The sequence below is a fragment of the Hemicordylus capensis genome, chromosome 5 (genome assembly GCF_027244095.1).
Source record: "Hemicordylus capensis ecotype Gifberg chromosome 5, rHemCap1.1.pri, whole genome shotgun sequence".
Classification (NCBI taxonomy): domain Eukaryota; kingdom Metazoa; phylum Chordata; class Lepidosauria; order Squamata; family Cordylidae; genus Hemicordylus; species Hemicordylus capensis.
Window position 1 is genome coordinate 23,281,385 of NC_069661.1, and position 14,112 is coordinate 23,295,496.

Consider the following 14,112-nt stretch of genomic DNA (forward strand, 5'->3'; position numbering starts at 1 on the left):
CTCGCGGTTCGAGCACAGTTTGGTGCTGCAGTTCAGGAGCTTTTTTAAAAAGTGAAGAGCAGGTCCTTACTTGCTCTCTGCCACCCGTTCCAGCTTCCTGCTGGGGTGGCATGCATCCCCCAAAGCCCCACACACATGGCGTCCTTGCATGCACGGGCATCATGTGCCTGCTGGCACTACACACAGCTTTTTGGGATGCATGCCACCCCAGCAGGAAGCTGGAAGGGGTGGCAGAGAGCAAGTAAGGACCTGCTCTCCACTTTCTTAAAGCTCCCAATCTGCAATACCAAACTGTGTGTTCAAATTGCGGGCTGAACTGCGGTTCATGCACATTCCTACTTACAAAGCTATTCATTCAGCTCATTGTTTTCCACTAGGTGGCTGTTTTGCCCATATATACGATACAATTGAGGTCCAGGAGCAATTTAAAATCTAGTCCAACTCTGCTCATAAAACTCAAAGCCTTTCCAATCTTCAACTCTCCCCCTCGTATAGTGATAGTCTCCCACCAAGATTAACAGAAGAATTGATTCCAGAGCCATTTTGTATTTGAACTGTGCATGGATTTCTGACAGAATCTTTTCTTCATTAAGTAAAGTCAGGCTTCCTTTTACCTTAGATTACAACGTAAGGAGCTGGGTGCAATAGATTTACAATCCAACGCACACCAGACATCTTATTTATTCTGACAGAGCTGAACGTAGGTAGAAAGATTTTAAATGAAGAGGAGGAGGAGGATGGGAAAACTCTGTAATGCTGAACTGGTTAAAGACTTATCTAAACCTGACATGCTATTCAAATCTTTTTGCTTGCTCAGTGACAGATGGCAGCAAGGAGACTTTGAACATGTTATTAGCAGCAAAATAAACACCAAATTCAAACACTGTGGTAAACATGTTATTTTCTGCACCAAGGTTACCTCTGCATAGGATAAATGTAATCTGTGAAGGAGCATCATAAGGGCCTCTTCACGTACATTATCAGGGCTTCTTGACTTTGTGTTGTTGTTGCAAGTATCACATTTAAGAGTATCATCTTTGTGGGTACCCCTTTTCCCAAGTATCATCTGTGCGGTTATCCCTTTTTAGTACCATCTTTGTGGGTACCCCTTCTCTGAATACTCTTTTCTTTGTGAGTCTCCCTTTTCTGAGTACTATCTTTGTGGGTACCGCTTTTCCAAGCACTGCTGCCAACAGAGATGGCTGCTATATGCGGAAGTGGGTGGCTTGCCTCACAGTTACATTTGTGCAATGAGAGGTAAAGGTAAAGTGTGCCATCGAGTTGGTGTCGACTCCTGGCGACCCCAGAGCCCTGTGGTTGTCTTTGGTAGGATACAGGAGGGGTTTACCATTGCCGCCTCCTGCACAGTGTGTGATGAAGCCTTTCAGCATCTTCCTGTATCGCTGATGCCCAATAGGGATGTGCGAACAGTTCGAGGGGATTTCAGTTCTATGTAGAACTGGTTTGGTTCGATGGTTCGGGACTCGAACTGAACCCCGACCCCGCTGTTCGGTCCGACCTCGGACCAACACACACACTCCCGATGGTTTGGGGGGTTCGCGATTTTTTTTAACCTTTAGCTTCTTTGGGGGGCTTCCTCTAGGCTGTGTGGGGGTGGTGTTCAGGAAGGTTCCCCCTCCCCCCGCTGGCCTCGTTCATCACTGCCGTGGCCCATCTTACTCCCTTTTTTGGGCCGTTTGGGCCTCCATATGTTGGCATGGCAGCCATTTTCTCCGCCGCGCATGTGCAAATGGCCTCTGTGAGGCCTAGCATGGTCCAAGGCCTCGCAGAGGTCATTTGCGTATGTGCGGCGGAAATGGCCACTGCAGTAGCATACAAAAATGGGCCGTGGTGGTGATGGACGAGGCTGGTGGGGGGAGGGGGAACCTTCGCAGACACACACACACCTGCAACCTAAAGGAAACCCCCCGAAGGGGCTAAAGGTAAACATTTTTTAAAAATTGCAAACCTCCCTGGACCAAACCGGCATGGGGTTCTAAAGGGTGCCGGACTGAACTGGTCCGGTCAGGTTTGAGTCCAGTCTGGACTTGTAACAAACCGGGCTAGCCATTTCCATGCATATCCCTAATGCCCAATATAAGTGTTCCCCATAGTCTGGGAAACATACCAGCGGGCATTTGAACCAGCAACCTCTGGCTTGATAATCAAGCCATTGAGGCTTCCCTAATTGCTGCTGCCTTCTGCTCTCTCCTCCACTCTTCATTCTCCCTCTGCTCTTGCCCAACCTGCTCCTCTTTTGAAAGGCTGAACTGTTACATAACCACCCCTTTCTACCCGTGCACTGCTGCTCCAGCCACCTCCACTTTTAGCAGGACTGGATCAGGCAGAGCAGTGTCATGTGGACTCCATGACAACAGTGCCAAGTACCATGTGCTTGTGAAATACCACAAGTGGCACTCTTTACCACAACTGGCCAAGAAGCACTGCATTACATTCTCTATTTGCACACCTAAAAATGTAGTGTGAATGTCACAGACATGTTTCTGTCATACAGGTACACTCCCAAGGATTTTATGATTGGCAGCATCTCTCTGTTGAGTGTACACTTAGGCTCCTTCTAGATGGCAAAAAGATACAGGATGTGCACATATTCAAAAGATACAGGATGTGCACATATTCACCCTCCACACAAACTCTCAGGTTTCTATCCTACTTTATAGCAGGTTCTTACATTGACGCTCTGTTCAGATGCAAAGCAGAGACCTTGCACAGTTTTTGCAGTGCCACCTGTTGACCAGACCTTGCCTTCCAAGAATAGCTGTGTACTACTTTTCTGGGAAATGGAGGAAAGGGTTGGTTCTTCTTAGAAGGGACAGAAAGTGATGCTGTGAGAATTGTGCAAAGTCCCTGTTCTGCATCTGAATATCGCATCACCAGATTGTGAGATTATGCTGGGAAGTAGGACAGATGCCTGCAGGAGTGTGTAGAAGGTGAGTACACTCATGTTTAGAATTTGCACAAACAACTTCTCACATCCTGCACCTTTTTGACATCTGGAAGGCCCCTTGTTGGCAAAACCCAGGTGAGTCTCAGCATATTGTATGAAATGGTCTTTTATTGAGTTCTATTGCAAAACCAGTTATTTGGATTTCTGTGGGACTTTTGCAGTAAGTTAAGTTCCATTTCTCACCAAAATATCATTCCCTCAGTTACTCTTTGGCTGGCTGTGTTGGCAGTGTGTAATTGCTGTGATTTTGCTGCTGTCATTTGGTATGAATGTTTATGCTATGTTTCTATTGCATATTTTATTGTTTTTTATGTTTAAAATTAGCCTTGAGCCTAAGGGAATAAGATGGAGCCTAACATTTCAAAATAAATCATAATGAATTTGTGTTTTTAAAATGACACTACAAGGCTATTCACATAATGGCACCTGCCTTCATGTTCAACCTACCCTCCCAGACAGCCACTCTGAGCCTGGGCTGTGTGCAAGCCGTGTGCTCACATGACGAGTGCTGCCAGGAGCAGCGTGGATGACTGGCCTCCATGAATCCCACAATGCACTGCACGCTGAGTGCAGTGCACTGGGGGATTCTTCCAGGGGACAGGTGCTCTAAGCACCCACCTCAATCCATCTAGCTCATTATTGTCTACCCAGACTGGCAGCATCTTCTTCAAGGTTGCAGGCAGAAGTCTCTCTCAGCCCTATCAGGAGATACCAGGGAGGAAACTTGGGACCTTCTGCATGCAAGCATGCAGGTGCTCTTCCCAGAGCGGCCCATCCCCTAAGGGGAATATCTTACAGTGCTAGCATGTACTCTCCCATTCAAAAGCAAACCAGGTTGGATCCTGCTCAGCAAAGGCAACAATTCATGCGTTCCACCATAAGACCCGCTCTCCTCTCCCTTCTCTAATGAGGAGCCACACCTGTCACTGCCGGGTAGATGCATGCCTTCTTCTTTGCACCTTACATCAGATGCATGTAAAGCAGGTGCTCAGGTCACTGAAGCATCTGCTGTTGTGGCTTGTTCATAACATGCAAAGCTGTCCTGGTCAGGGCCCATTGATAAGATTAAAAAAAAAAGCCACAAGTACATTACGAACAAATCCTCAAGAGCAGTTTGGTTGTGGAAATCTCTCCATTAATTATTTGTGGCTCTAGAAACCCAAAAAGGTTTCTAGGGACTCACTTGAGTGGAAGCTTTGAGTGGACATGAATATTTTGGAACCAAATTTCATGCTTTTAATGACACACATTTGCACGGCTGCTTATTCATAGTCATGCTGAAGCTTGAAAGCATAATTTTAGCTACTTAAAACTGAATATTTACCCAGTTTGCCCTTAGTCCACCACACTCATGCACACATTTTTTTCCATGCAGAGAAGGAATGAAAATGCAAACAGAAAATCTGATGGCAAGAATGCCAGATAAGATGACTTCTACATTGTTGTTGTTTTTAATTTAAGGTATCCTTTTCGTCCTCCTGTTTTTAATGAGATCTTTCCTCTATGAGAAATGAGCATAACCCATTCCTATGGCATTTGTCATGGTCTTCTCATTTCTCTTGTAAGCACCTTCGTTCTTCATTTTGTCCTTCATAAAGGGACCCAATCCTGATTATCAACTAGGGCAAAATAAACTTTTTTATTTAATATGTGATCCATCAGAAATTTCCCCTCAAGCCCTATTGAGTGGGAGTCATGAAAGAACACTTCCAGTGAAATCCTAGGCAGGTTTACTCAAAAGTCAGATTGTTGTTGAACTGTGTTTAGCATCCTGAGTTGTGCACAGGATTGCAGCTTTAAAGGTGCCCCAAGGGTAACCAAAAATGCTGAACAGTACAGAAGAGAAAACAAAAGAAACTCTTGTGGCATCTTAAAGACTAAAAGATGAATAGAAACATAAGCTTCATGAGTGTTACAAGGTGTAAACAACAGCAAAACCAAATAATACAACAGTATCAACTTCGTAAAATACAAGAGGACAATTCATGCTTGCTACCACAAGACTAGATCTCCCCTCTTCTTTGGGTTCCAAAGGAAGCTTCTGTTCCAAGCTTAACAGTTTTTGTCAGGGCCATAGCATGGTGGGATTTTTTTTTAAGCAATATATTTTATTTGTTCATTTAAAACCAACAGTAATATGAACAATATCACATTAAAAATATACAAACAAAATTCAGTGATTAATATCAAAAAGGGCATATAAAATATCCACATCCTTTTGAACTGAAACATTTCACATCATATCATCTTCAACTGCTCCGATTCCCCTCCCTGACCTCCTTGCTGTTTCTTCTTTGAAAATCAGCCTCAGCCAACACGTCCATCCCCATCCCCTTAATCAGGAGGCGAATTCCACCACCACCATCCTCTTGCAAAGGAGCATTTAGTACGAAGGTCTCCAGCACCGCCCATCTCTCAGAGGCAACCTCTCTTCCTCTGCTCTCACGGTCTCACTCACCTGTTTTCAAAGGACCTGTGAGGGGGAAAGACACAGAAAAAGAGACAACACCTCTTCCCTTCCTGCCTTCCCTTCCCTTCACCATCTTGAACAGTCCTGTCTGTGGAGAGAGGGCAAGGTCAGGCCTTGGGGGCCCCTCATAGGCTGTGGGTCAGGAGAAATTTGTCTCCCTTTGTCTTATCGATGATAAGCCCCTTCTCAGGAGTCTTTGATGAGGAACTTTGTCAAAAGCTTTTTGGAAGTCCAGGTATACTATGTCAACTGGATCACCTTGATCCACACACTTGTTGCCACTCTCAAAGAACTCCAAAAGTTTGCTGAGGCAAGATTTACCTTTGCAGAAGCCATGCTAGTTCTCTCCCAGCAGGGCCTGTTCTTCTATGTGCTTTACAATTTTATCCTTGAGGATGCTTTCCATCAATTTGCCTGGAACGGATGTTAAATTAACCGGCCTGTAATTTCCTGGATCGCCCCTGGATCCCTTTTTGAAAATCAGTGTTACATTTGCTACTTTCCAGTCCTTTGGTAGCGTTCATGTTTATTATGCTTATGCCAAAAATAATAACGCATTTATGGTCCCACAAGACTATCTGCATGGCAGGGATGCAATGACCAGGAGTGTCTGCTGTTAAGCCCCTGGTGCTTCCCATATGCTTCATGGGGCCATGGGGGTGAGAAGGCCAGGCCCAAAGCCCATCATCCCCAACAGGCAGCATAGTATGCGGTTGTCATTATGGCTGTGCTGCTAGCTACAGTCCCTGTGGACCAATACCTATTCATCCCCTTCATCGCCTCATAGTCTTTCAGTCAGTAAATGCCATTGTCACCAACCTGGTTCTCCAACCCTCAGCCACAGTGTAGCCTGCCTCTGGGGCCCTTTGGGGGGACTAGCCTGCAATGGTGCCTCAGATGTGGAGGGAGTTTCCGTACCCTATTTGTTCTCCTCCCAGGGCCTCCACCCAGAAGTGCACCTAGGTAATTTTGGCGCCTGGACCTAAAGGCCTTTGGAGCCCCACACACCCTGACCAGTGTTCCCGCTAACAGGGATTTCCAAATGTTGTTGACTACAGCTCCCAGAATCCCCAGCTGTAATGGCTTTTGCTTGGGGATTATGGGAGTTGTAGTCAAGATCTGGGAATCCCTGTTAGAGGGAACACTGCCCTCCGTTGCAAGTTAAGCATCATTTTTTAACACATGGTTTCTTGAGGGCACAAACCACACCACCCAGGACAGACCAAAGAGGATTTGGGGAACCCCAGGGTGTATGGAGGTCCTGGACTTCAGCCACAAAGTCGAGGGTTAAGAATGCCTCTGCCTCCACCCTTTAGGCTTGACTCTCACTATGAGCCAAGGCTAACCCCTCAGGTTACATCTGTCTCCTCCTCAGCACAGCCCTGTGCTAATTTAAATAACCCTATGCAGGTTCCACACATCCCTACCCTCTTGCTTTCCTGTTCTACTCTGATCTTCCTCTTTCCCTTCCACCTGGGCTGCTGGCTCTGATGTTGTTCAGCGACTCCACAGCTCATGCCGTCATTGGGTGGCTCCTGGCACTATTGTTTGCTTTCTTATGAGTATTCAGCTACCAGGTGGATTCCTTGTTGCCCCCAGTCACCCCCACTCCAACAGCCCTGCACTTTACCTGTTCCTGATCAATATCAGAAGCCTGCGAGGCTATAGCCACATGGACCATAAATCTTCCATAAAGACCACAGACCATTAGTCCAGACTGCCAGGTGGCAGGTTTGATGAACTTCTCCAAGCAGAGGACAAGTCTATCAATGGCTACAAGACTTCACGGTTATAGGCTACTTCCAGTTTCAGAGACAGGATGCCTCTGAACACTAGTTACAGGAGAGCAACAGTAGAATAGGAGCATGCCTTTCTCTCCTGCTTGTAGAACTCCAAAGGCATCTGGTGAGCCACTATGAGAAATGCAGGTGCTGGATTAGACAGGCCTTAACCTGACCCAACAACACTCTTCTTATGGAAGTGGCACACCAAGGTCCTATCAGCTGAAAGCCTTGCCTTGGTCTGTCAGGACTGGGGCAAGATAATGTGAAACTTGACACTTGCCGGCACTCAGGGGGGTGAATCTGAACACAGAGACACAACTGCCTGAAGCTGGCTACCAGTGAGAATCTACACCTTAGTCCTCTGCTCCAACTGTGTACCTGCTCAAAGCCATCAAAGCTAGAACTCATATTTAAAATGGCTGAAGGTGAACGAGAATGTGAAGAAATGGTTTTGAAGGTTACAAAACTAGACTTTGGGCAATACCGACTGGAAATTGGTCTTGTTGTGAAGCTCAGATTTTGTTGTGATTGTTGCGTTGTTTTTAGATTGTGAGCCCTTTGGGGACAGGGGGCCATCTTATTGATGTATTGTTTATTTTTCTATGTAAACCACTTTGTGAACTTTGCTTGAAGAGTGGTAAATAAATATCCGTAGTAGTAATCGTGCTAGAAAGAACGAGTCAGGAAACGGGGCACATTTAAATGGGTGTGTGGGTGTGTGTCGTAAAATGACTTCTTACCACTTATGCCACAATTTGGTGGTCAAATGCATTTCCCCCCCTTTCTATATTCATTTTAGCTGTGCTCCTGAAGTCTTTATTTTCACTTGCTCTGACATGAGGCTATTCTGTAAAAAGCATTCGCTTGTGGTCTTGCACAGGATGCAATCAATAGACTTCAAAAATAATCCCTCGGTGGCCTATTACTGATGTACCATTCTGTATCATGTCCATTCATCTGAGACAGACCCCCACTAACATTTGCTTTCCAAATCACCTTGCAGCTCCCAGTCAAGGACTCACCAAGCTTACAGGATCAAACACATGATTGTGACATCACTGGAATGGAGGTGCTGTCCAGGATACAGTGGAGGAACGTGTCAGCCCACAGGTACATGAAACACTGGAAATATTAACCCTTCCTTATGAACTGTTTGAGACAGCCTGCAAGGCAGTCAAATCCACCTGCGACAGATGGAAATGGAGATTCATCTAGATCGTAAATATGGCAGATTCACATGACACAGTGGCAAGTAAGTACAGGAGAACCACCAATTTCTGCTGGGTGAGTGTTTCTGCTACTGCCACTGATTTTGTGCTGTGACAATCAGAAATGTTGGCAGAGAATGTCCTGTACCAACCCAACATTTCTGGGTTTTCATAGCACGAAAGCTGCAGCAGAAACAGGAACAAATTCGCAGTGCGAACTGGTGGTTCTCCCTCCCCTACTTGCTGCATCATATGAACCCGCCCTTACCATCAACAGGGGTCCTGAAACAGAAACCCTGCAGCCACATGGCAAACCAAGGTGATTGCCATATAACTAGGCTGCAAGTCAGTCATTTATTTATTTCATTTATACCCCATCTTTCTTCCAGCAAGGAACTCAAGGCGACAAGCAATAACTGATCAGGGCCTAGAACTGCTTAGCTTCAGCAGGGTATCTAATCATATGCACACAGATCCTGGGAATTGTTGAGAGTAGAATGAGATAATTCCCAAGCTGATGCAGGTGCAAAGGAACACAGGAAGCTGTTTTATACTAAGACAGACCATTGGTTCAGCTATCTCAGTAATGTCTACATTGACTGGCAGCAGCTCTGACTGATAGGTGAGGTAAGACAAGCGGTGAATTACTGGTGGCAAGATATCCCCCACTGCAGCCATCGCAGCAGCTTGGAATTGATCTGACCCTTGCACTTCTTCTCACACTCCTTGCAAAGTTTGCCGACAGCCTTCACTTTCCCCACCCCCTGCGCCCCTTGCAAAACTTGCAAGGGTTGTTTTGATAGGGAGTTGGCCGCCACCGGTTGAGTGAGGCAAGGCAGAATTTGGTTCCTCATCTCAGGTGCCACAATACCTTGGGCCACCCCTGAGGGGTAATAATGTAATGACTAATAGCCAGCAATAGACCGAACCTCTCTTATTTGGTCTAATCCCATCTAAACTAGTGGCCACCATCACATCCCATAGCAATTAATTCCATACAATTATTTATCTATTCATTATAGTTATAGCTTGCCTGATGTCGGCATCTCCAGGCTGTTTACACACACACACACACCTACCAACAATAAAAACAGTAAAAGCAACTATAATAGGGCCAGGGGAGACAGTTGTCTGGGGGCCCACTGCCTTGGGGGGGCCACCAGAGGCAAGTCACATGACTGACTCCCCCAGCCGTGCACCCACCTGGGCTTCCTTCAGTTGTAGTCATCCTCCGAAATGGATGTGAGTATTAAGACCTGGAGCTACCAGAACAGCATGTCTTTCTCTAGTACCATTAAATGACTTGCATCATCCACAATTTACAAAATCTTTTTAAAAATAATTTAGAATGATGTTCTAGTATGGCACATAGGAGAGATATATATATTCACTATGCCTTTTGTTACCACTGTTCAGCCTCATTGAAGAGTTCTTTACTCCATGAACTGAGCTTCAGTGAGGGGGGCAGCATTTCAAACTCTTGTCTCTGGGCCCACTCCAACCTTGCTATGCCCCTGGTCCATCTAGCTCCGTATTGTCTACACTGACTGGCAATGACTCTCCAAGCTTTCAGGCAGGAGTCTCTCCCAGCCCTAAGTGGAGATGCCAGGGAGTGAACCTGGGACCTTCTGTATGCAGATGCTCTTCTACTGAGCTACAGCCCTTATTTATTTGTTTGTTCAGTTTTTATACCACCTTTCATAAGACATCTCAATACGCTTTACAAAAATAAAACTACAGTAGGTCTCCATAAAAATCACATTTAAAACCTTAAAATCAGCTAAATTATAAAAACCATAACACTCCCCCCCCAAAAAAACCCCATTAAAAATGCAAGCAGAAGCAGGAAAAGAGGAGCAGCGCTTCTTACAGCACTCACATGTAGTCTCCCATCCAAATACAAACCAAGGTAGACTCTGCTTAGCAAAGAGGACAATTCATGCTCATTACCACAAGACAGCTCTGCTTCTGAACCAAAGAGCCCCAGATGCTTCAGCCTTTCCTTAAAAGGAAGGTGTTCCATCCTTATCATTTTAGTGGCCCCAGTTTGGTTAGGGCCCTATTCGGCAGCTTAGTTAGTATATTGGTTACAGTGTTCTCTCTACTTTTTTAAAATCTGTGTGTGGAATGAGTTTTGTTGTGGGCGAGAGTATCAAGGCAATTTGTGCACACATACAGTACATTCAGAATGGGGCCTTCCGGATTCAACCTGAGAGAGATCCAAAATTAACTGAGTGGACATCAAAAAACATGTGAGCACTGGCACATGCACACGCCTTAGAGGGAAGGGAACACTGATTGGTTAATTCAGCCCTGCCAGAGAAAACCTGCCCCGTTCAAGGAATCATTTCATAAAGTAATTACTCAGGGATATTAAATCATGGCCTCCTGAATGCCTCTTGTTTAAAAATTAATTCACCTATAGCAGCTTGACCCTTCTGACTTTTAAAGAAACATCTCTGAATATATTCCAGCCAGAGGGCATACATTTAGACACGCAGTCCCATTCCCATTGAAGTCAAAGGTAATTTATATCCCGAGTTCCATTTGGATTAAGACTGAGGCAGATGGCAAAATGCCACACAGCCTATTGTACCAACCTTGTGTAAAACATTGCCTGTTTGAGGCAAGGAGGCCCATATTTTACAATTGCCCCAGTGATCAAATATGTGGCAAACGCACAGTCATTTAACAGGCATATGACTGCTATTACTTGCTCATGGCTTTATACAAGTTACCCTTGAAAAATAAGATATGGCATCCACATACATATTTTAAATGGATGAATATTACAAGAAATGCCATTAGCTGCGGTAGGGAACTCAATCACCGGCGGTAGAGAAGAGGCTGTGATTAAAAATTTATGTGCAGAAATGTAGAGAAGTCACTGCTGTTTGCATCCAAGAGAGGGAAGTCTTAATACTGGCAGCAGTGGAATCCCCGTGGAAACAAGATTCTCTCTTATACATGACTGGGAAAGGTAAAGGTTTGGGGTGAACTTTAATAGGGTCTGTTCATTTGCCAAGGTTTTACATCTATAAATCCAGGCAACATGATGAATCTAACAATTTTTTAGTTGGGCTGGGTGAGTGGGCAGGGTCGGTTAAAGTATAAAATATTAAAACAAGGAAAGAAAAGTGAAATCTAAATGAAGGTGACAGGTAACTATCGTAGAAGAATTAACATCTGGGCACTGATGAAGGACTAATGTAAGTGAAGGATAAGTAGTGCCCAGTAGGTCAATTTTGCTGGAGGCAACAGTAGAGATTCTTCTCCTGAAGTCTACAAGAAGGTTCTCCTGCACAAGCCCACTGAAATGCATGAGGCTGAAGAGGAGTACGGAAAGCATTCATTTCAATGGAGTTTGCTCAGGAGAACAACCTGGTGGATTGTGCCCTAGTTCAATACATCTTCATGTCAACCTTTTCAGACACACTGTCCACCATAAGAAAGGAAGGATAAAAATGAATGGATATGGTGATGATGCCACGGATGCAACCCACCTTAGGTCAAGGAATGACTCACTTGTGGGCCCAACACCCATCATTTGAAGACAAATAATCTAGGTGCTGACTCTGAATCTTCCAGGGGAAGCTGAATCAGTCCCCAGGGTGTGGTCTGAGAGCACATGATACATCTATCTTGCTGAAGCTAAGCACATCTTGGTCTGGTCAAAGCCAGATGGACAGGAACTTAGGAAACTGCCTTATACCAAGTCAGACCATTGGCCCATCTGGCTCACTATTGTCTACACTGGAGTAGGCAAACTTGGCCCTCCAGCTGTTGTTGAACTACATCTTCCATCACCCCCAGCCAAAATTTATTATAAAAGAAAAGAGAGAATATGAGGCTGTTCACATGACATGAGCTGCCTGGGGTAACCCAGTGTCATCCGGAGCACCAGAAGCCCTTCAGTACCAGCTGCTCCAGACCTGCGAAGCCCAGCTCTCATACCCAGGCCTCTACCGAGGCAGAACAAACCTGCCCTGGTAGGCGATTGTGTGCATGATCACCCTGGGTAGCAGGGCTCCCGAGTAGCCTACCGCTATTTTAGGCAGCGAGCCAAGGGGAACGAGCGATCACAGAGAGAGCAGCAGCTGCATACTGAGAGCAGCAGCTCTGTTTTTCGTGCACTGCATTCTGGGTCCCTGAAGGACCATGTTCTGCCACTTACAGCCTGGCATTTGTGTAGGCGTGGGAGTGGTGGAGTTTTAAGGAATCTGCTGCTCATCTGTGGGGAGGCAGGTTAGAGCCTGCCTCCCAACCAGTCTTCCTGACACCCAGGTAAACTGATTGTGTGAACAAACTTTGGGGTTTCAGCCAAGTGCAGCCCATTTTAACAGGAGAAAACTCTTCCATTAAGTTAATATATATTCAAGTTGCTCAAGATCTTCCTTCCTTCCTTCCTTCCTTCTTCCTTCCTTCCTTCCTTCTTCCAATGGCACAATATATTACCATTTTGAATTTTGGTGGGCACACATCAGATCAGCAAATTTACACAAATTTCAAATAGTGCCGTTGAATCTGGAAAGGTGATTTGTGAGAGCAGTCAAAGAGTCAATTGGCAACATGTCATGAGCTAAATTGCTACTGAATTTTATTTAAAGCAAAAATTGGAACTGAAAGGTCCTGCTTGGGCAAAACTTCCAATGAATTTCAAAGAAAGCAATGGGGGGAGGGGAGTTGCAATAAAATGAGCAAAAATTATCAATGTGTTTACTACCTCCCCACCCCCCCAACCCCCAAACATGAATAAAGATATTTGGTGAAATTATGTTATGGTGTTTTCTGCTTTTTTGCTAACACTTGTCCTGTTGGGAGTCTGAAACTGGTGAAGTAACTCTCTTACACAGTAGACAAAGTGAATTGGAGGTTCTTGCCCAGCAGAACCATCATGAATGGGGTGAATTTGGAACTTGGAGAGTTTGGAAAGCGAATTATGACTTTCAGAAATCATGCCCTTGATATGAGCCAAGTTCCAAACTTTTCTAAAGTTCTGGTCCAGGCTGTAGTTCGTTTGCCATTTGTCAGCCTCCCTGCCAATCTCCCCCTTTCCAAGGCAAGCTTACTCTTGCAAAGACAGCAAGGAACCAGCAGCTATGAGGGGCTGCTGAAGACAAGAGAAGCTTTGTAGACATCATTCTTAAGGTCTAGACATACTCAGGGGCATCATTGCTAGGGATGTGCAAAACGTTTCGGATACAAAACGTTTTGTACCCAAAACAGCCTGTTTCGGGTGTTTTGTAGACAAAACAAAACACCCATTTTCCAGATCCAAAAGTTTTGTATATAAAACAAAACGTCCCTGTTTCGGCTACAAAATGTTTTGTTGTTTTGGACCTCCATTTTGTGGTGATCTCTGAGTCAGTCTCCATTTTGTGTTTGACATCTCTTTGAATTTCCCACCCTTCCAGCCTTCTGATCGGTGTCCTAAATCATGGGCTGACCTGCTGACAATTCCCTCCTTGTTCCACGTTGGCTCTTTTGCTTCTTGCCACTCCTTACTGACCCCACATTGGCCAGGGGAAGGGTTGCTAACCCATGGGGTGCTGGGTTCTGCTGTTTCTGTGGTGTTCTGAGTGTAGATTCTCTGGTAGCATATGAGAGTGGATTCTTGTTTTTCACTGAAAATCTCATATGCTACCAGAGAACCTACAATGAACACCTCAGAAACAACAAAAC

The 14,112-nt window shown here is 45.2% G+C and overlaps 1 protein-coding gene across 3 annotated transcripts in view; it reads left to right on the plus strand.

Moving 5' to 3' along the window:
* MMRN1 (multimerin 1) overlaps positions 1-14,112 on the plus strand; it is a 102,353-nt gene that overhangs the window by 28,534 nt on the left and 59,707 nt on the right. For all 3 annotated transcript variants that reach the window (XM_053258249.1, XM_053258250.1, XM_053258251.1), the window contains exon 3: positions 8,226-8,332. In XM_053258249.1, the coding sequence (XP_053114224.1) occupies positions 8,226-8,332 (107 nt within the window). The remainder of the gene's footprint in view (positions 1-8,225; positions 8,333-14,112) is intronic.